The sequence below is a fragment of the Danio rerio genome, chromosome 20, assembly GCF_049306965.1.
Source record: "Danio rerio strain Tuebingen ecotype United States chromosome 20, GRCz12tu, whole genome shotgun sequence".
Lineage (NCBI taxonomy): Eukaryota > Metazoa > Chordata > Actinopteri > Cypriniformes > Danionidae > Danio > Danio rerio.
This window is the reverse complement of record NC_133195.1, coordinates 35,418,402-35,446,216: the sequence shown is the minus strand read 5'-3', so window position 1 is coordinate 35,446,216 and position 27,815 is coordinate 35,418,402. Positions and strand designations below refer to the sequence as shown.

Sequence of the window (27,815 nt, the reverse complement as noted above, 5' to 3'; positions counted from 1 at the left end):
GGTGAATATCTTTATATATTTATATTGTGTGAAGAAACTCAAATAGGTTTTAAACAAGTGAGGAATTTTTTTTTTTTTTTTTTTGGTCTCCTGCTGTGACACAAAGTCACACTATGACATCTTTTTCATTGAATACACATAGTAAATTGTGTACAGTTTAAAATAAAGTATTTTGCACTAAAGTATTTTGAAAACTATTGTTGCTTTACAAGGCAAGAATTGATAAATGGGAAGGTATTAGAACTTTCTAAAAGTGCAGAAAAGCTTTTATTTTGAAAGTTTCCAAGTGAACACACTGAACATGATGCAACATTTGTGTGTGTGTGTGTGTGTGTGTGTTGTGTCCTTCACCAGAGGTACAGAAAATATAAACAGCAATATACTTAATGAAAGTCACACACAAGCACAAATACAGTTTAAAGGCGTTCATAATGCTTTATTCTGACTCTTTCATAATGCTTTATATTAGCCTCACAAACAGACACGCGACCTGTCGTCAGTCACAAGAGTGCACAACACTGAAGCCTATCCGAAGAAATAAAGCAAAATCATATCATTCATTAAATACAGTCATATTATAGCACCAACATGAATGGTCCGTGTCGAAGTCCCTCTTTTCCCATTAAAACTCTTGTGAGCTAACAAATTTAAACAACCTTGCATGGGACGTTCATGAAGAGCAGCATTCATAAATGTACACTTACAGTTTCCATTATATTAAAAAAAAAAACATGACGAGTTATGACTTGATGCGGAGGCAAACGCAGACCTGAAATGCACAGAAAAACAGATTATGCCTTAAAACACTCTGATATTCCTGACCAACACGGGCCACATCCAGCCAGGAACATCTGCAGAATATCTGCGTGAGGTCATAAACGGTCCAAATATTGTTAAAGACTTATGAAAGTGTCAAGGCTTCCTACTTGAAGTAGAGTTCAGTTAAGTGCAGCCATAGAAAGAAGTGCTCGCAAACATTTTTAAAAGCACAGTGCTTAGAACCATATATGTGATCCTGGACCACAAAGCCAGTCATAAGGGTCCATTTTTAGAGACTGAGTTTGATACATCATATAAATAGTCTTTTAGTTGATACACTGTATAGTTTGTTCTTATAGGATCATATTTTGCAGAGATGCAACTACTTTAAATTATGGATTCTGAAAAAAATGTAATATTAGAAAAAAAAAATTACTTTAAAGTTGTCCAAATTTAGCTCTTAGCAATGCAGACAGGGGCGGATTTCACCCATAAACAAGGTAAGCGGCTGCTTAGGGCCCCAGGAAATCTCAGAGCCACCAAATAAATACACTTGAAGAAATCTCTCCGTTAAATAAAAAATGGGAGGGGGGGATAATATTTTATTAACTCATTTCTAATAACTGATTTATTTTGTCTTTGCCATGATGACTGTAAATAATATTTGACTAGATATTTTTCAAGACACTTCTATACAGTTTAAAGTGACATTTAAAGGCTTAACTAGGTTATTTAGGTTAACTAGTCAGGTTAGGGTAATTAGGCAAGTTATTGTATAATGATGGTTTGTTCTGTAGACAATAGAAAATAAATAGAGCCTAAAATAATAATTTTGACCTTAAAATGACCTTTTTAGCCAAAATACAACAAATAAGACTTTCTCCAGAAGAAAAAATATTATCAGACATACTGTGAAATCTTCCTTGCTCTGCTGAACATCATTTGAGAAATATTTAAAAAAGAAAAACATTTCAAATGGGGTTTAATAATTAAATTTTTAACTGTACCTAGAAGTACAAATTATATATAATATCAGCTTCTATCATATTTCGTATTATAAGAATCTAAAAAAATAAAAGTTTAATGTTTATTACATTGCAAAACACAAGTGTGTCCACCACTCTCAATGATTAGGTAAAGATTTAGTTTTAAAAACAAAGTTGTCTGTAAATCATTTTTAATTGTGAATTCAGTTTTAGAAAACAAATCATTTATAAAGTTTTCAAAGATGCTTTACATGTTGTTATTATTATTGTGCATTAAGACAATACGTAGAAAAGGAGATTGAGTGATACAAGAAAGAAAAAAAATTCAATTCAATTTAAAAATTAATTACAGTACAAAAAGTGCATTTTAGAACTTTTGGGCCCCATGGCCAGAAATGTTTAAGGCCCCCAACTCACAAAATCCGCCCCTGAATGCATATTACTAATATTTGTTTTTTTTAAATATGCATAAAACCAAAGTAAAAAAAAATAAATAAAAAAATACATCTTTATGGAAGATCATCTATACTTTTGACAAAAAAATAAAATAATTTTGACTCATACAATGTATTTTTTCCCATTGTTGAGTTTTGACTCGAAGGGGATCCACTGCGTAAAACACATGCTAGATAAGTTGGCGATTCATTCTGCTTTGGCATTGCCTGATTGATAAAGGGACTAAGCTGAAAAGAAAATCAATGAATGAATGAACAATGTATTTTCTGTATGATTTTGTAGTACAGGATCACATATAGTAACTTAATATCACATATAGTAACATAAAGTCATAAATGTTCAAAAGTCTTGTAATAACTCCGTAACCCTCTAGGGTGTTTCCAATGAGTTCCCAATAAAGGGTTAAAGCTAATACAAGAGGATGAACATCACACATGGATAATTATTCTATCATTTTAGGACATTTGTGTTTAAATCCTTGCATCAGAAGAGATTTTTTTTTTTTTTTAAGAAATACTGCATTTTTGTTTTGTTTTTTGGATCAGTAGATTCACTTTTAAAGAACCCTGACCTCTAAATGTGGCACCAGATTTAAGAGCGCACTGATTAATTCCCTTTATTACTTTCTGGTGCCAAAATTTTTTATGATTCTCCACTTGCGCATTTTTCATTGAGAAAGCTATTACCCAGGACAATCGGTGCTACATGGAGAGAGAGAGAGAGAGAGGGGGGGGGGGGGGGGGGGTCGGAGAGGAAGAGAAAAGAGGAAGATAAAAAAAAAATCAGACCACTCAAACAGCCTCCCTGATGCGAAAGTATAGACAATGAATCTGTACAGATGCTCAAGTTAGCATTGCAGTGGCTTGAACAGGCAGATTGTACAACAATGAAGTCTAGCACAGCAAATACAGGTTAAAGCTGAGGTCTAGCTGATTGCATGTTAAAGCTGGATGTGTGGGATTGTGTTACTTTATTCGTCACAACATGAATTGTCGTATTTACACGTGATTGCAGATACAGAGAAGTCATACACTTGGGTGTAATTCACTTTAGGACATCAGGATAGACTTAAAGGGCTAGTTACCCCAAAAAAGTCATTCTGGTCATCAGATTGCATGGTTTACACTCACTTTTGTGTTGTTTTAACTCTGTGTGACTTTTGTGTGTGTGTATATGGAATGAAAGCTCATTTATACAAGCCATACAGGTTTGGAACAACACAGTGAATAAATGATCACAGAATGTTTAAATTTTTTGGATGAAAAAGTCCTTTAAGTTCACCCGATAAATTAATACAGCAATGTAATTTCTAAAATAATATTAAAATAAATTAAAATACAATTTGATGACTCCTGAAATGCTCCAGGAGAAAAATATTACTCTAATTTTTTTATTATTTCATGGCATGTGAGAGTAAGCTGCAGTAAAGAAAACAGCTTGTGTTCATGTTCACACTGTTATTTTCTAAAAAAAAAAAAAAAAAAAAAAAAACATCTAATCCACAAAGGCCAAAATGCAAGTTTGACCAAATCAGAGCAATGTACATAACATAAAGATGATTTTAAACATGTCAATACAATAAAGTTCAATCCTTTTATATGTGTAAATGCATCAAGTATAATGAACTAACAATGAATGAAATCATTCACAGCATTTATACATGTAATGGTAATTTCTAAATATACCATTGTGCACTCATAGATTCTCATTAATTTTAGGGATGCGCTGATCAGGATTTTTGTAGCCAGTACAGAGTCCCGATTTTTTGTCATGGTGATTTGCCGATACTGAGTACCGATTCTGATGCTTTAAGCTTTGTATTGCATAAAGCACATTTCCCCAAGTGTGAAACTTAAGTGGAAATTTCTCCTTACCTAAGAGAATATCATGTCAAAGCGATCACTCAGCTCCCCTCACAGCAGCTCAAAACACTGGATATACAATGGTCTGCAAAAAAGAGACCTCGCACGAGTCTTGCCAATTAACTGTGAAAACAGAGGTCACACCACATCTGTATATAATTTATTTAGCTGTTGTGATGTGAGCGCACCGATCACTCATGGCTTCACACATCTTTTACCTCCTCCTGTTTTTAGCACTGATGGTGTATAAAATACAGCTGTGTTCGTGCCTCTTCCTATGCTTGTTTACTCATAAACAAAACACTTGTGGTCCATGAGATCGGCCAGATCAGCGAGCACCGATCGAGTCCTGAAACATGATTATCGGCCGATACCGATCTCCGGGCCAATCGATCAGAGCATCCCTAATTAATGATGTTATTATTCATCTTTTGAAATATTTGAAGCTGTTTTGAATATTGGGTCCACAATATGTTTCTGAAAGTCTCTTATTCTCACCAAGGCCGTGTTTATTTGATCAAAAATAAATTAAAATAGTAATAATATTATTACAATTTTTATGTATAATTTTTAAGCAGCTATTTATCAAGTCTTTAATGGCCCTGTGTTCCCTTTCCTTGATGAATAAAAACTGAATTTATTTTAAATAATTGTTCATTTTTTCTTCTGTCACTTATAATAATTAAATGCACCCCATCTCAATAAATTATCTTCTGACCCCAAGCTTTTAAACAGTAGTATATAATAAAAATGATCATTAACCTTCATTAATATACAGTACATTGCTGGTTCATGATACACAATGTATTAAACGAATGGAACCCTATTGTAAAGTGCTACATATTGTGTAAGTAATTCACAAGCTGACATTTGTAGTATCAAAGCAGCTTTTCAATCATGAAAAACAAAGGAAAACAAAGTGTTTTGAGAGTAATGAGACCTTTCCATGTATTTGGTCCACAGTATGAAACAAAAAGTACCGGTATAGTTGTTGTTGTTGTTGACTTGCTGGTTAAGGAACAGCACCTGGTGTGCATTACTAATGTTTGTAATGCTGTGCTTGAACAGTAGCAGTAGTGTATTGTGTTTAGTTCTGATTCCGGGAGGCTTTCCAGAGAAATTGTGACTGGTCCATCAGAGGTGAATTTGTGCCTGTTATTTGCTGGTTGCAAAAGTGTAATGGTTCATAGTTGTACCCTGCCAAGATTGTGTGCGTATCCGTTAAAGAAACGAAAACAATGCTGAATGCTGTGTGTAAGTGATCTCCTCGGTTGTCAAATAGCTTTCTGAAAATAAAAAGCTGAAATGATTCCTGCCTGCAGTGACTCCTTTATACCAGCAGGTGGCTGAAGTTCACAGGGTTTTAGACAGAGTCCATTCCTCTGTAAAAAAAATGAGACCTAAAATATGTTACAGCTCCGTCCGTTTGACGCATGATTTACACATCTCTCACTTGAGGAATCCAAAAATCCCAGAAAGCAGCAGAGATGACTTGAGTAAATGTTCAGGAATCGATAAAATGTTTGTACACTTAAAAATTAGAAAAAGGAAACGTTCTGGCCGGTGAAATGTCCCAATGTACTGGCAGAAAAAAAAATTCTGGTGCTTGTCCTCGAATGACCAGAGAATAAGGGATGAAAACATCCTGTACTACAACAAACGTGAGTGAGCCTAAATACTAAGAGTCAGTCCATCTGTAGGGTCAGAGACGGTCAGAACTTGTTTTGTTTGAGCTTGTCGATGTGGTAACAGAGCTTGAGAGCAGGGCCCAGTTTGAGTCCCAGGTACTTCATGATCATGTCACTTTTCAGGAGGAGTAGAGCATCGCCATCAATCTCCTGAAGAGGTAAAGCACAATGTAAAGCAATAGTGTGATGGCGTGTACAGTAAGCTTTCTGTTGTGCACAGAGCAAACATTAGAGACGCTTTGTGCCTCAAATCAACACTTGCAAAAACAGAATAAAAAGTCTCAGCTGGCCAGTAACAATCTATGAAAAAATTGCTTGTCAATTGAGAAACACTGTCCTGGAAATGAATAAATATTTAATCTGACGTGTAGTACTAGATCTTAAGATTTATCAGCTCGATAACATAATAGTGATTTTAGAGAGGCTTGTAAATGCAGCAAATTTCAGACAGTAAATTTGCATTTGAAAATGCAACATGGGCTAAATATCTTACAAAGTTTGTAATAAAGTTGTTATCAACAAAAGACAATAATAAAAAAAATCAATAAATGAATAAATAGGTTTCTCAGCAGTATTCCACCAAAATAAAATTCATCGAGTCGTCTTGGGGGGCTGGCTTCAGGAAATCCAGGTGATTTCTGACTGCAAAGGTAAATTGGCCAATTTTACAGCTGATAAAAACATGTTTACAGCCTGGTACAAAAGATGCCTTTGGTGCATTTAGCTTATGACAACTGTAAGCAGGGGTGAATTTTTCTTTAACTCATCCGTTTCATTTTTAATAAGTTTTAAGTTATATCAAGTCTGCATAATTAAGTGCTTGGCCACTTGAGTGACAGCTAGGTCTCGTCAAATACATCATATTTTTGTTTTGTTTTATGTTTCTTTACACAGTCAGTTGCCTTTTAGAATTATTTCCTACAATATACAGATGATATGGCATGCTGTGTACACTTAACTGTGCTCAGAAATCGTTCAAGTTGCCTCCATTTTCCAGATAAGTGAAACTATATACTTATATACCATCTCTATAAATGTATTTGTTTTACTTAAGATCATTTATCATTGTCTTTAAACCTGTAATGCCCTCCAGAATCTGACAGATTTAGTTGTAGGCTATAAAACAGTCATCTGAAATATACAGTGTTATGCCTGGATTTCATAAATAGAGCCTTGCATTTACTAACACAGACTGTATTTGAAGTGTTTGGAAGTAATTTGCGTTTTCCTCCCATAGAAAAACATCATAAGAACAATGTTTAGTGGCTCAATGTATTACAGCAGTGTTTTTTTTTTAAGTGTAAACACGTTATTGATATGGTGTTCAACCAAGCACAAGTGGTCAGAACACAAACGAGTCGCGGATAATGAAGTATTTAGCATTTCTCCCAAAGAAAAGCCTAAGCAAAATGCTGGCAGGTGTTTGTCACTCCGGTGGGTGCGATGATGCATGAAAAAAAATGGCGACTGTTGGTCATGCCTACTTGTTGCTTCATTTACGTTCTTCAGAAACCTATGGGTGACGTCACAAATACTACGTCCATATCTTTGTCTATGGCCAATAAGCTTAAAAATTAGTTTTAGATTTTGCAGTTAAAAACAAACAAACAATAATGATATATTAATAATAATACCATTATTTTTATTATTATGTTTGCATATTAGTAGCAGTTTAATAAAACAAAGATTATATTTATGCATCAATTTCATTGCATTTGAAACTTTTAATACATTTAAATAAATTTGTTCTGCCCATTTATTTAAAAAAAGCACAAAGTTTTATGGCTGATAAACTATATTTAAGGCAGGTAAATTTTCAGATGTGATAAAATATTAGTTTAACTTTGATTTGAAATAAAGCTACATAAAAATCAGGCACAAAAAATGCAATAATAAATACTGTTGCAATATTTGTGAGCAGTGTTGAAGCAGAGTCCAATCCACACTGGATTAAACAGTAATGGTACCAACAGTAATTACGTTATGCTTTAGCTCTAGTTTACTCACACTCTGAAACTTAGGCTGCATGTGTGAGTAATAATGATCTCCCTCTGTGTTTTCACTTATTCACTTATTGCATAAGTGCAGTGATTTCAAATTCAGAAGAACAAAACATACAACCTCAATAATCAGAGCACTTAGTGAGATGGACATACCTTCATATTTAATTAAATCACAGACTTTTGCACTTGAATAATGCATTAGGCCTCATCACGATTCTGATTTAAATTCTTCTAATTATGCAGACTTCATTAGCAAAGTACATTCTATTCCAGTAGATGATGTACAATTATAATTCGGTGGTTGTTTCAGTAGTTAGGTAATCTTCAAACGCTTGAAACACACAGCTGATAATAGCCAGGGTTTTTGTAACTCAAAACTAAGCTTGCATAGAGATTGGATATCCAGCAACATGTTCAACATATGGTGTTTGTTTTTCAGCTGTAAATAAAGGTGGCGGTGAAACTCACATGTTTTCTGAAGAGCTCAACGTGAGGGCCCAGCGCTTGGGGATCTGCATCCTTGATAAACCACACCACTTCATCCACACTCCACCTGGACGGATCCTTACTGGGTGGAGGCTTCACCTCTCCTGCGTCTGGGGACGGACTGTAGGCTAGACAGAGAGAAACCAGGGTTTACTTTATGTTTAGTGATGCATTCTATAATTCAAGAAATACTTCCCTCTGTCTCATGGACTCGAATGTATATTGTTGATTATGTTACCGAAAAACCCATTTCGGATACTTATAAATCTGACTTAATATTGACTTTTTTTGCCCTTTCAAATTTAGTCACCTCTATTAAGAACATCAACAGGAATACTTGGGTTATTTTTAGAGGGCTATTTTTCTTATATATATATATATATATATATATATATATATATATATATATATATATATATATATATATATATATATATATATATATATATATATATATATATATATATATATATATATATATATATATATATATATATATATATATACATACACACACACACACACACACACACACACACACACATATATATATATATATATATATATATATATATATATATATATATATATATATATATATATATATATATATTTAGTTTTTTTTTTAGGTAAGCATACATTAAAAGTGTTACGTTTCACGTTTGTTTTGTGGTGTTTTGTTGTTTGTTTTCTGTTTTGCATTCTCTTTTTTTCTTCCGTTGTGTATTCTGTCCTGTTCTAGGTGTGCAACCATTGGTCAAAAAAGCTGTCAGTCACCATTATGATCAATATGACCAATCAGGAGCTGGTCCGCCAAGTATAAAATATTGCACTGTTTAACAGGAGCGCTTGGCTCACCACCAAACTCCTCACTTGTGTCGGCCAGCCTGTTCATTTTTGTTTGTATAGTTTTGTTGTTTTCGCTGTGTAGTTTAGTCTCTCTCGTTTGAGTGATCTATTTATTAGATAAGCTTGTGCAGCTCAATTTAGTAGGAAGTTTAGTTAAGCGTCGCATACGCTGAAGATTATGGTTTTGTTTCTGCATTTTTCTTTGGTTAGTTAGTTTAGTGGTTTGGAGTTTAGTTGAATCGTTTTGTTAATGTTGGCGACACTCCTGTTTTTTCCATTTAATTTGGTTATTCAAAAAATTTAATTCTGAATCATTCTAAATTCAAATACTTGTTGTTTTATATGCTCTGTTTGATAAGTTGTTAATTTATGTTTCACTTATCCAGTAGTTGTGGGTTCTCATTTTCACCCAGCACCATTAGAAACTCACTGAATGTTACGTCTCATCCAACTTAATAACATGTAACAAGCGATCTGCAGTGATGTCACAACTGTGTTACATTGTGGTTTAAGTGTGGTCTGAAATAACTTAAGCACAACTAAAGTACACTTATCAAAATCAAGAGATCAATGGTGTATCCATTTAAAGTTTCCATATAAAGAGTGGAACACAATTCAGAATGGTGAAAAAAAATCCCCTTAAGGTGAAGTCCTTGAAGTTGAAATCACCCTGCAGTGTAAAAAAATTCAGGGTTCCACACAGTTTCTTTGTTGCCCCTACACAAATTCATTACGTTACCTTAATTGTTTTATGTTCAACCCACTTAAATTTGTAAAAATGACTAAGTTTTCCCAAAAAAAACATGTAAAAATTGTTTTAGTTCACCCCATATTAAATGAGTAGTTTTAACAAGAGGCAAAGGTAATTTTTTGAATGTAAGTTGTCCAGAGACCTCATTTGAAGTTTAAGTCTAAGGTCCCAAACCCCTGGAGGATATTGTATATCTCTATATAACTGGCTCTGCCATATACTGCCATTTCACCCAGCAGCCCAAGACCAGTTACTTACTGAAGCTAAGCCTGGTCAGTACCTGGATGGGAGACCACATAGGAAAACTAGGTTGCTGTTGAAATTGGTGTTAGTAAGGCCAGCAGGGGGTGCTGCAGACTGCGAGTCCTAATGCTCCAGTAAAACTAAGGGGACACTATACTGTCAGTGAGTGCCATCTTTCAGATGAGACGTTAAAGCGAGGTCCTGACTCTCTGTGGTCATTAAAAATCCCATGGCACTTCTTGTAAAGAGTAGGTGCCAAATTCCCTCCATCGTGGCCTCCCAATAATCCCCATCTCTCCATCAGATCTCTATCAATGTCTCTCCACTACCCCAATAGCTGGTGTGTGATGAGTGCACTGGCATCACTGTCCTGTGGCAGCCGTCGCATCATCCAACTGGATGATGCACAATGATGGTAGTGTGGACAGACCTCCTCCCTCATGATTGTGAAGCACTTTGGGTGTATGGCCATACACAATATACAAGTACACATTATATTTACATTACATTCAGTATCTTCTCACATACAGTAAGTATTTCTAGTCATTGAAAACTTTAAATACGTGTAAGTATCATCTTTCTTACCACTTCTGTTTCCTTCTGGAAATGTGCTGGGACTGGCTGCCTGTCTGCAGATTCCTCCAGAATAGGCAGAGGCAGAGCGAAAGCCATATGCAGGTTTACTGGCTGCGTATGGTGAGGACATCGCACCAAAATCACTGGGATCAACCGAATAGCGTTTGGGCTCCACTGAATCACCATGGTAATCATCCACCATTGAGTCTGATGAACAGAAAGAACCACAATTTAGGGTAAAAAAAGCTACATTTGGCTCACTAGAGCTTTTTTGAAACAAACCTGCATGCATTGGTACAAACCAAATGATGTACATACAAGGGCTGTCGTTTTTATTGAATTGACTATTTATTTAAAAATGAATGGAAGTTTTTTTGTACACATTAAAAGCTGCATTACTAGAGCAGTTGATTTTTTCCTGAATAGCAAGCCTAAATATGTTGGTTAATTGTACAGCAGATCAATAATTTAACATTGTATTTGAACATAATCTTGTTTGTTTTTGTTTATTTTTGCATTTTCCATTTTTTCTATTTCATAAATATATTTTTATATTAAATATATTTCTGATTAAGTGGAGTTTCATTTCTGACTAAGTCCACATTTTAAACAAATCGAGTGATTCAGCAATAATTCAATGCGTCACTTATTAAGGAAGCTGTTTACTCATTCCTGAATGAATCAGACATTTGAATGAATAAATGACTCAACCATAATTAATGTGAGATTAACATTATCATTAATTAATCAGACTGAACATTTAATTTGCTCAGCAACCCTAACGTTTACAGACTAAATGCAAATAAAGCATGTCTTTCTGTTTTATTGTTCACTCAAAAGCAAGCCTAGAGAATGGCTAGTCTGGTTCTGAAGAATGAATATTAAGAGCACAAATGCACAGCTTAAAGAACCTCCCACAAATTCTTCACTGAATAAACTTTTTGGATGAAATGCTTTGTCAGATGCTCAAAATGTCAGTGGACTTCTTGAAACTTAAAGGGGTAATTCACCAAAAGATACTTATTCTAATTTACTCGCCTCCAAAGTCTAACAAAACTGCCTAAGTTTCTTGCCTCTACTGAATAAAAAGAAATATATTTTAATGAATATGACAAAAAAAGTCAGTGAGGACCAGAAACTGTGGTTGCCATGCATTCTTCAGAATATATTCTGACACTTAACACGTTTTGTGGAATTTTAGTTACATTGCATCTACATGCCAACTAATTCTTATTAGATTATAAGTAGACTGTTAGGTTGGGGTTAGGGTAAGTGTAGGTTGACATGTACAGTGCTTGCAAGTTTTTTGTTTTTTTTTTACAATCAAATGCAGTATCAGCAGATATTAAGTAGACAGTCTCAAATGTCTCAATACTCAAATAAAAATTAATTGGCATGTAGCTGCAATCAAGTTTTAGTCAACAACATGTGCAATAGAGACCATCAAAATAAAGTGTTACTTAAAAAAAAAGTGAACAACTAAGGCAAATAAATGAAGACAGAACTGTAAAACTTTGATTCAATTAAGTTTACATATGATAAAATATTTTTAAAAATTGTAATCAATTACTTAATTATATTACCAACAAGTTTTTACATTTTTATAATGAATTTTTATGGGATGAGTTATGTGATGTTGCTTACAGGGTAAATGTCTGATATACATATACAATGTTATCATTTAATGTAGGCTCTATCTAAACTGTTTTCCTCTCCTTACCATGTTACCAACTGGCATAGGTTTTCCTCTCCAAACCATGTTACCCATTGACATAGGTTTAAGTCCTGACAAAACCTTTGCCTATGCAGCTGAGCAGTGTGATATTGTGTCATAGTGAAGTTAACGCTCTAATCTCTAGAGCTCCCAAACCACAATCAGGAGAGAGAGAGAGAGAGAGAGAGAGAAAGAGAGAGAGAAAGAGAGAGAGAAAGAGAGAGAGAGAGCCAACAGAACTGAAACACTCAAAGCACAGGCCACTCACAGAAGCACTCAACCTTTCACTGCCACTTCAACAGCTCAGCTTGCACTAAAGGCCTCCTCTGCATTTTCATAAGGGCAAATTGGATGACAATAGAAAACAGTGGAACTCTAATCAAATAGCCAAATCACTAAATATTTAAACCAAAACCAGACGAAAACAGTAACATGCTAATAAACACAAGCAGTCAAAGGTTTTTTGAACAATATGAAAAAAGAGAAAGGCTGATATTTGAATCGATTAATTAACAAAGAATCCTAAAAAAAAATCAAGTGTTAATAAATACTGGTAACAACAGCAATATTAATAATGGATTAATAAACTAAAATTAGTTCTTAAGGATCATTTAACTGGAGTAATTATGCTAAAATTAGCTGTAAATCACGGAAATAAGATTTTAAAATATATTTAAATAGAAAACTTATTGTAAAATGTTACTGTTTTAGGTGTTCTTAGGAACAAATAAATGTATTTGCGAGCAGAAGAGACTGAAAAAAATATTAACAAACTGCTCTGAAACTCTTGACTGGAAGTGTATACAGTTGAATTTCTACTGTGCAAATAAGCTCTAGTTTTGAAAACTAATACTGTACACTAACTGTGGAAAAGCAGGACTCACTTGACTTGGACTGTCCGTCTGAGTGCTTCTCCATGTGGAATGAGGAAGAGGATGAGGGGGATGATGAAGGAGCTATGGGCTGGTCACTGAACAGGTTCTCACATAACAGGCTTCGGCACAACTTCTTGAGGAAACGCAGAACGTAGCCCACGCTGTTGACCACCGGCAAACTCAACAGATGCTGTTTACCATCAAAAGTGGCTGATGAAGAGCAACAAGGAGCATTTAAATCCAAGTTCAAATCACAGCTTTACAGTAGAACTTTTCTACATGCTTGAATAAATGTTTGTATAATAGCTGATGCAGATGTAAAATGCTAATATATGCATAGGTCCTATTCTGATTTCGGCATAATTTACAAAAGAGAATTGTAGATATACAGAGAAAGCATATTAAATTCAACTAATGTCTGCTTTAAAGTTTCAAAACCTTCACCAAAATATTATTAAACATTATCTTATCATCATTTAGTCTATATTCACATAAATAAAATAACATTCAAATACATCACCATTTTGAATTGTTTAAAATAATTTCTATCCATTTCTCAATGAATATGCAGAAGGTAATTAATTTACATTTTGTAACATTTTGATGCATTTGAATAAAAAACAGATTAATTAAACAGATATATTTATTAAATAATAATATTTCAGTCACTAAACATCTTTGGCAATAGAAATATAATACATATAATTCATGCAAAATATTGCCAAACAAATCTTTTTCGATTTTTGGGTGCCATGCCTTCTTTTTAAAATCTTACAAATTTGTACAAATTAGCCACTAAACTGACAATCCATAAAATAGTTTCCTTGTGAGATCAGGCTGGATATATATCAAATATTTACAAATATAGTCAAATATCCTAGAAAAAAAAAAAAGTAAATGATTTGTGTCATACAAACTAAAATTAACAATTAATTAACATGACTCTTTAGAAATTATTTAAATTTGATTATTTGGTGGTAAAAAAAAACAACTGCATTATTATCAATGTTAAAAACAGCTCTGCAGCTAAACCATTTTGAAGAAACTGATACATTTTGAAGAAACTGTTTATTCAGTAGACAATTCTAAATATTCTAATTCAGTTATATGAAATAAACCTTCTGTTACATTGCAGATGTCACAAGTAAAACAAGTAAAAACATCCTTGCAGTAGAAAATAAATAATAATATAAATGATATAATAATAATAAAAATATAAATAAAAAAATAATAAATGTATTAATACAAATGTAGTGCATATAAAAATTCTAACATCTACATCGGACATCAGAATGAAAATCCTAACCCTAACATACACATTTGTGTTGTCATGCAAATGAACCTGAGATCTTTTCTCCCCCGTAGCCCTCAGTGAGTAGCGTGAAGACGGCCTTCTGCTGAAATGCACTGTCAATGCAGCCCTGAACCGCCTGCTGCAGCACCACTGAGGGCCTGGCAGGACCCAGATGATCCGGCAGCTGCAACACCTTCTGCCTGTCCAGGTTAGGACCCGTGTTCACTTGCTTATTCACATAGATACACACTGAAATAAGATAGGGGACAGAGAAAACGGAGAGATTTTCACACCAAAACACACAATTAGCAGTAACTTATGCAAGCATGTTTTTATAATGGAATATGCATGATAAGAAGCTGCTGCATTTGCATATATTTCTTATCCGTTCATGTTAAGGTCTAATTAGTTTAGAAATGAAAAAAAGCAAAGTTCAAAAGCACAGTTAATTGCATCACTATGAAGGGCAATTCTTTGGCTTTGTTGAACTCTTGCATTTAATGTTTTTTTTTCTTTTAGTATTAATTAAAAATGAGCTCTTTTGGTTAGCGAGTTTGTTCTGCTTAACTGTGCAAGTGTATATGTTTTGCCTAAAGTCTTCATGAAATTAAAATGTAAACTATTTACTTTGTTAGCACGCATTGCCATTATTGAGGAAACAATTCATCTGTGAATGTTGATCCACAGGGGACCAAGGGGGGCGCCATAGTTCACAGAGGGGAGTTCAGAAGATGATCTGCCTAGGGGTCAATATAAAATACTTCACTAATAAGTGTGTGTAAAATATTATAATAAATTAAACTATCGTTAAAGATGTAATTGACAGTATAGTCTACCAGAGTTATTGGAGTTTTTCTGGCTGTCAAACTAAATTTTCTTAGAGATTGCACCGGTTCAACCAATCTGTCTAACAGAAAAGCATTAGCATTCTTATGCATGATAAATTTATATATCAAATAGCAAACATGCAAGAAGTGAAACACACGTTGTTTGATTTCTTTAATCAGCTCAGCTCAAAAAAAAATATAGAAAGCACAATGTGAGCTAAAGTAAATGTACTGTATTTACTACATTGAACAGTTACGATCACAAGACACTTTACGATCACAATAAACGACTTTAAAGTCAAATTAATCAGAGCGGGATCATTCTCCACAGCTGATGCAGAAACACCTGTGTAACAACAATCCAGTTAGAATCAACAAATCATCAGAATTTACCATGGTTTACTGTAGTAACATTGGCAGTAACCATGGTATTGTGTCAGAAAAGAGAAATATTTGTTGAAATGTTTAGTTTATTATAATAATGTTGTACTAAATATATTATAGGAGTAATGGAATATCATTTTCATTTAAAAATATATCAAGTCATATTTATGTTTTGTTTATTTCTACAGCACTTTTACAATGTAGATTGTGTCGAAGCAGCTTAACATAGTTCTAGTAAATTCTGTGTCAGTCCAGTTTTCAGAGATAAAGTTCAGTTTAGTTCAGTTCAGTGTGGTTTAAATTTCACAGCTGAAAGTCCAAACACTAAAAAGCAAATCCATCGATGCACAGCTCCACAAATCATATTAGTTATTTGTTGTGCATGTCATGTCTTTATTAATGTCAATTTACTGTTTTTCATAGTAAACATTATAGGAATCTTATAGATATGCTACTTTTTTGCATGGTATTAAGGTAGTAAAGTATATGGTGACCCTCAAATTTTTATTTATGTACATAGGGGGAAAAGGCTGAGAACTGATCTGGATTATCAAAATGTTTAGCAAACATTTAAAACATCTATTACTTACTCATCTTCATGTCATTTCAAAACTAGAATAAATTCAGAAGACATTCACTTGTGGATCTTTTTATGAATGTTTTAAAAAGTCACAGTTTTGGATAAGCAGACTTTCAATGAAGGGACATAAATCCAATGTGGTTTATTAAAAATATATTATTTATGAAAAGATTGATGACATTTTTAAAGCAATATGAAGGCGAGTAAAAGATGGAGGTGTCACTTTGGGATCAGCTACTTTTATATAAATTTGACACCCAGTGGTTGAACTAGGTGTTGCAATCCTGAATCAAAACAAATGCAAGCGCAGGTTGCCAGATGACCAATCGTGTTCCAAATAAAAGCACAGGATAGAAGAAATATTTTTCATATTAAAAGGAGTTTTTGTCATAACCAACACGTCGAATTGACATATTAGAAATGGCTTCTGTTTCTAACCGGTGAACAACCGGATTAACTGACAATGTTCACCTCAGGTACACCACATATGCTTTATTCAGTGTTAAATGCTAATAATGTATGTTTGAATGCCATACTACTGAAAGCAGCAGCAGACAGTTTACCTCAGAGCTTGAAAATAAATTAACTGTTTAAAATTTAACTTTAGAACTGGGAAATAATGAACCAACACATATGAGTGATTCAGCAGCTACATTTAATAATGTTAAAGAGGTTTAAAATGTATTAATTAGATTATAAACCTTACCATTTCATGAGTGAGTGTATATTCTGTGCTTCTGATTGGCTGAATTTAAATTGTGCATCACTGTGTATCTCCTCACGTAATGTGTTGTTTTGACACGCGGTTACAATGTCACCTGCTCACTGAATGTTTATGTTTATAATATTTATATTATTTGCTCATGTGGAACTGAATCTGCATCTCATTTCGGAGTCTGCTACTGTCCACCAGAGGTTTCATTCACGGGCACATGCTTTGAGAACCTTTCTGAATGAATGAATGAATGAATGAATGAATGAATGAAGTACGCTGTTTTCCAACAAGGCAACCCAGGCTGCTGAAATATAATTGACTAAAGTGCCATTGTGTGGGTTAAAAGAAACAAAACAAAGACATCATTTCGGCACATAACATACCTTTTCAAAGCAGAATATCTGACTTCAGCATTGTTTTTCAAATAAACAAGAATGTTCACTTGGAACGTTTCTTAAATATCTGCAACATATTATGGTATTTTTATGTTTTAGAAGAGTGAAAAATTTACATACAGCACCTTAAAACAAAATCCATGATTTATAGATGATGCAGTTGTGCATTGAGCAAAAAGTTTATACGTTTTTCCTAAAGTCTTCATGATATCAAAATGTAAACTATTTACTTGATCACACATTGCTATTCTCGAGGAGAAAGATTCATCTGTGAAAATCCATGATTTATAGATGATGCAACTGTGCAACATACATATTGGCACACAAAGCACGTCTTCCTTATTGACAGTGAAACTGGCTTGTGAATTCACCTTTAATTCCACAGACTCAAATATTTGTCAAGGAATCTTCAAATATTTGACGCCAGGCTCCATTTATAGATCATTTCCAGAGGTCAGAAAGACAGAATTGAATTTTATATAAAAAAATATTAATTTCCATGTCATGGGACCCAAAAAACAAGCAACTCTTATGACAGGCTACTTGAATCAGAAACAGTGTTATATCTTCAAAATTCTGTCATGATTTAGTCACCCTTCATTTGTTCAAAACCCACACAAGTTTTATCTTCGGTTAAACACAAAATAATATATTCTGAAAAATGCTGGTAGCTGTCACTCAATGATGTTTCTCCTACAACTGTAAGTCGATGAATGACAGCAACCAGCATTCTTCAAAATATCCTATTATTTCATGTTCAACGGAAGAAAGAAACTAATAATGTTTTACAATCACATGAGGGAGAATAAAAGAATGATTAAATAATTCCACAGCAATAATTTATCCAAATTACACTTGTAATTAGAGAAATTATTGCTGGATATTGTTTATATTTTCTTGTTACAAATATCCACCCTACTCTCTTCTTAATGTCTTTAAATGGAATCACATACTATAAATCACACCTTAAAATCTTCTGCAGTTTTATGATCCAGCCAGCGCCAGTAAATGTTTGATTACCCTAAATAAAACCAGCCTCTCTCAATACGAAAAATTACCCTGGATGCATTCATTCATCCCAAGTGAATGAGGAAAAATACAAGCATTAGTGATTCAACCAAACAATAAAAGTAAAAAAGATAATAATTGTGCCATTAGAATAGAACAGAAATATGAAAAATGCCTGAAAGAGAGAGAGAGAGAGAGCAATGAGTGTAGGAATCCACCAATCACTCCCCCCCTCTTCCAATTCCTCCCACACAATCTGTCCCCACTGACTTCCCTCGCCCGTCTGCAGCAGGCGGACGCTTTAATCTGACAGATTGCCATGCTGAGGGATTTCCTCCATCGTCTGTCATCTAGAAGCGCCATGACCACGAGTCAGACGCACACACACATACACACACACACAGTCTTTATGCCGCCCGTGGCTTTGAGTAATTGAGACAGAAGTCGTCTGTGCCCCTGTTTGAGAATGTGTAACAGGATAAAGTCAATGAACATCGAGTGTAGGAGGCCGAATGTTACGCACAAAGCCTTAAAATAGATAACTGATTACAGACATGCCAGACATGTAGGCTCACAGATGGTGAAAATGTTGCATACTCACGAAAACAATTATTTAGGCACAAATAAACAGACTTTACCATGAAATTAAAACTTATCATTCTTATTAATCAGGGGATCTTTGTCCATTTCATATCCGTTTTTAAACAAATGACAATGACAAAAATGACACAAAACAAAATTAAAAAAAGAGATTTTTGCTCGACTTTTGTTTTAGGGTAGGAAAACGGATGAATGACTTTAAAATTCATTATCCGCATAGGCGGTGCTGAAACGCCCTTTTTTTCTCTGATTGGACAACTAAATCTGAGCATGTGACATCACCCTCCAAATAATAGTTTTATATATATATATATATATATATATATATATATATATATATATATATATATATATATATATATATATATAATAGGAGGAAATTAAAGAAAAACAAATGGTATCCTTTAATATAACCCAATGTGTTCTTATTCTGGTCCTGCTAACAACTATTAAAAAAAAATTAACAATAAAAAAAACAAAGTACAAAATATTAATTATTAAGCAATCATGCAAACCAGGTTCTGCTCAGAGGAAAAGGGCATTTCAGCACTGCCTACATGTGTATAATGAATTTTAAAGTGGTGTATTTGTTTTCCTACCCTAAACCAAAAAACAAAAATCAAGCGAAAATCTCTTTTTTTTCTTTTCGTTCTTTTGTAAGCAAAAGAAAAACTAAAAAAACATCCATTTTCTTAGTTTTCCTTTTTTTTTTTTTTTTTTTTTAAACAGATACGGAATGGCCAGAAGATTTCCTGCATCTACTATTTGTATTAGCTGCATTATTAATAGATCTTGAATCAAACACCAACTTTCTCCTTCATTCCTAAAGCCTAATGATTCACCACTTTCTATCAAAACTTTGGGTAATACTTTATTTTGATGGTCCATTTGATTATTAGTAGACTGTCTGCTTAATATCTGCTGCTAAACAGACATTTAACTGACTATTAGAAACTTTGCAAGTACATGTCAACTTACACTAACTGAAACTCCAACCTAACAATCTAATGAGAATTAGTTGGCATGTAGTGTAGATGCGGTGTAACTTAATTCAACAAAAAGACCATCAAAATAAAGGGTGATCAAACTTTGATGAGAATAATGACAGGAGACATTTGTCGTGTGTAGTTATGAATAGGGGTGTAACAATAAATTTGTGCATGACTCAAGTCCAATCTTACATGTTTTCTTGTTCAAGAAGCCATTTTACTCTAATATGTCCCAAAAGAGAAGAAAATACATCAATTTCACAGCCTCCATCTCATGTCGACTTTGACAATGACCTGAGGTCATCAAGGTCATGACCTCCACCAGCAGCCACTCCCTCTGCGACTCCCACAAAAGACATTACCCACATAAGGTTTCCTTCTTTTTTTCTTTAAAGAATTAAACACAAAATGCATCTGTCACGTTTGTGTTTGTTTTAAAAAATCAGCATGGTTTTGAAATAAATGAGAGGAACCAAAAGAAAGTGTTACTTTTTCAGCACACAAAGAATTCAATTCTAGAAACCTGGTGGGCAGACAAAAGCCTCTTGTACAGAAACGGCTCCCTACAGCAAAGGGATTAAGCTTTGAGACCTCAGGACTGAGCTCAGGCACACCGTCACAGCATCTCATGTTTAAAGTAGATCAGCATAGTGTTGGAGAACCAGACTGAGATGCTCAGGCTAAATTCAAAAGCCCTCACACTGGCTATGCTTTTATCCAAAGATGACAATTAAACTTCACACAAAAGTGGAATATAGCAATATTCATTCATTCATTTATTAATTCATTCATCAGGGGTCACCACTGTGGAATGAACCGCAAACTTATCCAGCATATGTTTTATGCAGCGAATACCCTTATAGCTGCAACCTAGTACTGTGAAACACCCACACAATCTCACATTTCCACTCATACACTACGGCCAATTTAGTTTATTAGATTCACCTATAGCGCATGTCTTTGGACTGTGGGGGAAATCGGAGCACCCAGAGCAAACCCAAGAGAACATTGAGAACATGTACATACAGATATTCCACACAGATACACAAACTGACCCAGCCGGAGGTTGAATCAGGAACCTTCTTGTTGTGTGGCGACAGTGCTAAATACTGAACCACCATGCCACCCCTATTGCGAGTATATAATGAGTCAAAGAAAAAAAAATGGTGGCAAAAATCAAAAAGAAAAATGGAAATTGATGTAATAGGAGAAGCCACTGTGGGCCTTTGATATATATATATATATATATATATATATATATATATATATATATATAAAAAGAGTTTAGAAACAAAAACCTCTCAGTGCCATCTCAAGTTCTCTTCTAATAATAGCATTTTTCTCAGGCTCATATGTCTTGTTTCAGTAGTTTCATTTTTATGGCAAAGAATAGTTTGTTTTCATGACTTCTACCTAGAGTTGTCCCAATACCATTAGTTAATCTTAAGATACTATACCAGCTGAAGTATCTTGATACCAAATAATATTGTGATAATGTAATTCATATCTCAAATTATAAAGAAAATTGTCAGAAATACTGTATTTTATGTTATAATAGGCCTACTTGAATGCAATTCATAATTCCCTTAAGGCCAAAAAGTATTATTTGCTCCTTATCTTACCTAAAATGTATTCATTCCTTTTGTTTATTTTGTAGATAACTGACCAACAAAAATGCATTAAAAATAAATATTTATTTAAAATTCAAAAATTGTTTCAATGTTTCCGGTTGCTTTTTAGGGTTTTTTATCTTTTTTTTTCTTTTTTTTAGTCTTATATGGTAACAACAGTGCAAAGTAATTCAATATTTCACTTTGTGAGTCATTCTTTTAAAGAGATTGTCGCGGCCGCTAGAAATCATATCAACAGGAACAAAAATGAACTGATTCAGATGTGCGTTCGAACTGAAGCTTTAGAAAACAGGCAATAGGCTACCATAAAAGGCGTGAATTCTACACAGTTTTGCAACCTTAAAGGGCTCCACAGACTATTTAAATACAATGGTGTATTTTTGCACAAATGTGTGGGCATTTTAGTGACTTTTCCACATGCAACATTATCTATTGTAAATAAACCATTAATGACTACCGTTTACAAAATACAGTGGCATCACTAGTATTTTGGAGTCATAGTATAACAATACTACCATAGTACCGGTAAACCATGCAACCCTACTTCTAACATGAAATAACGTAACATAAACAAAGGAGAAAAATGCTCATTGTAGAAGGAAATTGCAAATGGCACTCTTCATATTATATATAATAAAGATAACATGCAATGAACATTTTGGGTGGCTTTTGGACATGCAAGACTGCTCTTTCGGAGCACAGCAGTCCTGGGAGGTAATAATACTGAATCACTTTGATGATGGACATTGGCTAAAGGATTTTAGAATGAACAAAACAACATTTCAGTTGTTTTACAATGTAGTCAGTCCATTAATGTTATCCTGTTATGCCCATTTTTGTTATGAAACAATCTGTTATAACAAAGTCCCATGAATTTTTTGGTGCGCATGCATGAATTTGTTTGGTAAATATGTTTCTGTTGTAGCTTGTGCACATTTTTTTTTTAATTAAAATATTTATCCTACTGCGTTTAAAAAAATTCCTTTCACTTCAGCACTTTAAATTAGATATTCCAAAATGTGCATAAAAATAAGTGAATGGAAACGTAGCTTCAGTAATTGTGGTGCGAATTCATTATAAGCTTTTTTTTTTTTTTAAATACCAACATTTTTTATTCCACTAAAAAAAGGCAATTTAGCAGGACAGATTTGATCTCGCCATTGTAATAAAGAGATAAATTGGATGATAATGCCTCTGAGGCAAGAGCAGTCAGGTCCCTCAATAATGTCCCGTGAGACTTGCACACCTATTAACCTTTAAAATAAGAGATGTAACTACTCTTTTCTCTCTGCTCCTTTTCCTGCTAGTGATGGATGTTATTACCAATTGGATGGGCAGCCTGTGCAGACCACAGGGTCTTGACCTCAAAGATTGAGTGGGTTTGCACTATATGAAGTCTTCACTGGCCACATTCACACAATCTGAGTTTAGGATTGATCACTGTATGGATAGTATATCTCAGGGGTGATCATACTTTTTCTTATGAAGAGCCAAAAACCAAACTTGAATGAGGCTAGTGTGCTGAAGGTAAATATAATTACCATGGGTAATTTGCTAATTGATTTAATAATGTTTAAAAATGACAACAAAAAAAACCCTGCTTTATATTAACTAATAAAGTATTTTTTTTTACATTTTATAATGAACTTATTACAGTAAAAACAAAACAATCTCATTTATAACAGAATGTCTCGTTTTTGCCTTGATTTGCTCGCCGATGTCTTCTGTATAGTCCTCTATTTGTCGAGTGACAGTATTTACATTTTAAAAAATCTGATTCATTTAAAGATTTAGTTGAAACATTTAATTTCAGATTGCTTTTTGTAGCTCATCAATAAAATAAACAAGAAATGTTGTGTCAAATTAGAAATGACGTTCTCTGTATTAAAGGCATTCGCCCTTAACCCTCTCCATCATTCTCACTCTCCTTCGAGATGGGATCAACCCAGGCTCATCCTGATTACACATCGCTATATACATTTCTGGAGAGAGCAAATTACGTCCCAGGAGGTACTTTTGTTGCAGTTTTTGTTTTCGCGAATCTGCCAGAGGCCCCTGCGTATGCTTTTTGACATCTCAAATATCTCTTGAGAGTGCCAATCGCACCTGCTCTTCTCACATAAATCCACCAGAGGCTGCTATTGACTGACTGACTAACCGATTGATCCCCCCCACCCTCCCCATTCCCTAAACCCAACCAATAGTATTTTGAAAAGCACCTATTGATCCACCCACCCATTTCCTAAACCCAACCGTAGTATTTTGAAAAGAATCTAATAAAAGCCCTCGCCTGATTTTTGCCACGTTTTGAGATTTTTTCACATTCTAACCCTGTTATTTATTTGTTTATTTTATTTTTTGGCTTCTATTTTTGTCTTACCCACTGACTGGAATCGTTCTTCACCAGACTCAAGCGCCAACATTGTAATCAACTACTTTCTGCATCTCAAGTCCACTGACGTACACGTCAAGCTAACTGGACAAACTGGTAACAGCGGAAAAGCCATCCACACGGAGGTAAGCGGTTAGCTGGTTTGCTAGAAAAAGAATGGCATCATACCGCCCCATGGCATTTGTTTTAAAGACGAAATGCAGCCATACGTACTTCTGGCTACATAATTTGTGATCTCTAGAAACGTATATAGGGCTACGTTTTCAGAATGAGCCTATGTTGGATGGGATGGTTAAAGGTTACGATGGGCCAACTTTGGTGATGCCCTACTTTGGTCACCTCTGATATATCTGGATATACATGTCAAAAGGATATTATTGTTTTTTATTATTAAGTATGTGTCAAATTGAATGATTTTGTTGTTTTTTTAAATTTTCTATTGATAATTCCTTTAAAAGCAGCTACTTTTCAAATAGCGCAACTAAATAATAAGAGTTAACTTCTTAAGCACCAAATCAGCATACTAAAATTACTCTAAAAAGATCATGTGACCTTGATGATAAAATGAATGATGCATATATATATATATATTTATATATATATATAATTAATATATAATATATTTAAATAAATCTTACACACTACAGACATTTAACCAGTTTAATTAAGCTCCCTTTGAGATTATTTCAGTAGGATTCAAGATTTTTTTTTATTATTATTATCACAATACAGAGTAGAGTGGAATTAGAAAAGTAACAGATAAGCAATAATAACTGTCTTGAGTGTTATAAAAACAGTGACGATGGTCTTCTAGCAGCCTCTGAGACTCACATGTCATCCTATCATCCTGATAAAAATAACAGTTATCATAACCCCAATATACGAGTAGAGTTACAGTCCCTACTGGCCACTAAAAAGAGAATGAGATGACAGGATCATAATGAGACTGCTCTGAGCGCTGTGATTCCTCTAATGCTCACATTTTATTATTCCCTCAGTAGTTGAGCTGCTTTGAATTGTCTGGGATTGGCATAGCAACATTTCAGTGGTAGTGTTCAGAAGTTCATTTGTTACCTGTGAGGACCTGTGGTGTGGCGGAGTGAGGGATAGTAGCAGCGTCCTGCGGGATTGAGCTCATGTCTGGCTCTGGGGTGCTGCTGGGAGGAGAGATGGCTAGAGGGGTCATCAGACGAGACTTCAGCTGTTTAAAAATAAACACAGTTTTATAAACAGTATAATAAACAGTTTTATTATCATTGCTATTATTATGTTTATGTATTTAATAACATATAGATTTATTACAATACACAAACACACACAGCAAACAAAACACAAAGGAATGAACCGCCAACTATTCCGGCACATGTTTTGTGCTGCTGATGCCCTTCAAGACGCAATCTGGTACTGGGAAACACCCATACACACTCATATACCCTACGGTATATACCCTATGTATATCACACACATACATATACCCTACGGCCAATTTAGTTAATTCAATTCACCTACACTACCTAACAAAATATTTACGTCAATCCCACAAAACAATAACTTGACTTCTGTTACATTACAATCCACCGGAGAAGGCAAAGTCTTCAGCATACCTCCTTCTCATACTTCAGCCTCCACATCAAAGTTCCTGAAAGCTAAGAAGGTGTTCACGAATTGGCCAACCCAATCACCAGACATGAACATTATTGACATTATTGATATTGAAGATGAATGCAAATAATCTTGATGAACTCTGAGAGTCTAGCAAGAAGGCTTTCTTTACCATTCCAGATGACTTTATTAATAAGTTATTTGAGTCATTGCATTGATGCATGGATGCAGTCCTCCAAGCTTATGGGAGTCAAACACAATATTAATTCTTTTTCACCATGACTTAATATTCTATACTGTACATTATTTCTGTTAAGTGACAAGACTTTTGTCTAAGCAAAGTGAGACCTTACTGCCCTAATTAATAAATTAAAAATCAAGACATGATCATATTTTATTTTAGTTAAAAAAAAAGCATAATCTAGAGGCCTTTGCCTTTCAAATAAGCCACTTCTGATAACCAAATGATCAACTAGAAGTCAAGTTATTATTTGCTGTTCCTAAAACTTGAATAGGCGACAAGACTTTTGTCAGGTAGTGTAAACTGCATGTCTTTAGACTTTGGGGAAAACCTTAGCACACAGAGGAAACCCATGCCAACGCTTGGAGAACAAACAAACTCCACACCGAAATTCCAACTGGCCAAGCCGGGACTCTTGCTTTGAGGCGACAGTGCTAACCACTGAGCCACTGTGCCGCGATTAATGAGTTCATATAAATATTTAAATAAAACAAATTTTTTATTTAATGATTCATTTTCTTTTCGGCTTAGTCCCTTTATTACTCTGGGGTCGCCACAGCGGAACTTATCCAGCTCGTTTTTACACAGCGGATGCCCTTCCAGCTGCAACCCATCTCTTGGGAAACATCCACACACACTCAAACACTATGCACAATATAGCCAACCCAATTCACCTGTACCACATGTCTTTGGATTGTTGGGGAAATCGGAGCACCCGGAGGAAACCCACGCGAATGCAAGGAGAACATGCAAACTCCACACAGAAATGCCAACTGATCCAGCCGTTTAAAATAAACTTTTGTTTAACTTAAAAAACTTAGATTAAATGGGGTCTGAACCATTAAACTACTCATTCGTTATTTACAAAGTCTACGTCCAACTGTACTTAATTGCACATTTAAAATATCTTCACTAGAATGCCACTGTGACCAGGGTATTTTAGCATCATTGATCAACTATTGTAATTTTTGTGATAATTATTTAAATTTGTTTTATTTCTAAAGATTTCATTTGAATTTTAGTGAAAGTTGTATTAGTTTTATGTATTTTTGTTCCTTTTATTAGTTGTGTTAATATTACATCTTTATATTTAAAGTAAAAACATTTTTTTTTAAAAAGGAAAACAAAAAAAAGTTTATATTTTTATTTTCAATTGAATTTTATATTCAATTAGTGTTTATTTTGTTTTGAGTAACAGAAGTGTATATAGTTTTATGTTTTAGTTATGATAACTTTGCTGTTGGAATGAGGTCACAAAATAAAATGCACCCATCTACCACTATTTACATCAAGGAAAAATACAATCTTTTTTGTTAATTCAAAGGTTTGCCACTTTGATAACTGACATGAAAAGCAAGATTAATAGGATTGACATTGACTATATCTTAACTAAGCCAAATCAAAAACCGATTTTAGGGTTTCCCATATCCAAACTACCAATTAATCACCAATTATCTTGACAAATTTTCTATTAGAGGGGATAAAACTCGATTAAGCATACACAACAGGCAAAATGTCCCTAACACTACCACAAGAAGCAATGACCATTTTTATTTTAGATAAACCCGAACCATTTGTACTTGGTTTACTGCAAATCTGCAAACATGCACACTCACACATTGCGGTAGTGTGTTGCTCTTTAAATCAGCAGCAGCGACATTATGAGCCCTGTGCTCAGACACACAGCTAAAAATAACCCAGCAGCAGCAGACTGCAGATACATCAGTCAAAGCACAAGCACCCAATCTCCTCCTTCTCTCAGATGAGCCCACCTATGCACAAACTCACACTAGACATTACTCTGTTCCTCTACAGCAGCCACACAATCCTAAGTGTTTGCAGCAGTTCCTATTTAAAAGCACCCCTTGATGACATTTATGCATTCGGCTGATGCATCTGAGCACTGGAA

At 34.3% G+C, this 27,815-nt stretch overlaps 1 protein-coding gene and 1 long non-coding RNA gene across 9 annotated transcripts in view; one reads left to right on the top strand and one right to left on the bottom strand.

The window, feature by feature from the left end:
* The first annotated feature begins 84 nt into the window (after positions 1 to 84).
* LOC141379320 (uncharacterized) lies at positions 85 to 4,113 on the top strand. Its single transcript, XR_012395869.1, has 2 exons — positions 85 to 2,538; positions 2,694 to 4,113. It is a non-coding gene; the product is annotated as an uncharacterized lncRNA (long non-coding RNA).
* scml4 (Scm polycomb group protein like 4) overlaps positions 3,155 to 27,815 on the bottom strand; it is a 55,846-nt gene continuing 31,185 nt past the window's right edge. For all 8 annotated transcript variants that reach the window (XM_068215652.2, XM_073933378.1, XM_001332397.10 and 5 more), the window contains 6 exons: positions 25,138 to 25,264; positions 14,591 to 14,791; positions 13,258 to 13,458; positions 10,669 to 10,866; positions 8,223 to 8,368; positions 3,155 to 5,901 (listed from right to left, as the gene is read on the bottom strand). In XM_068215652.2, the coding sequence (XP_068071753.1) occupies positions 5,776 to 5,901; positions 8,223 to 8,368; positions 10,669 to 10,866; positions 13,258 to 13,458; positions 14,591 to 14,791; positions 25,138 to 25,264 (999 nt within the window). In that variant the 3' untranslated portion in view covers positions 3,155 to 5,775. The remainder of the gene's footprint in view (positions 5,902 to 8,222; positions 8,369 to 10,668; positions 10,867 to 13,257; positions 13,459 to 14,590; positions 14,792 to 25,137; positions 25,265 to 27,815) is intronic.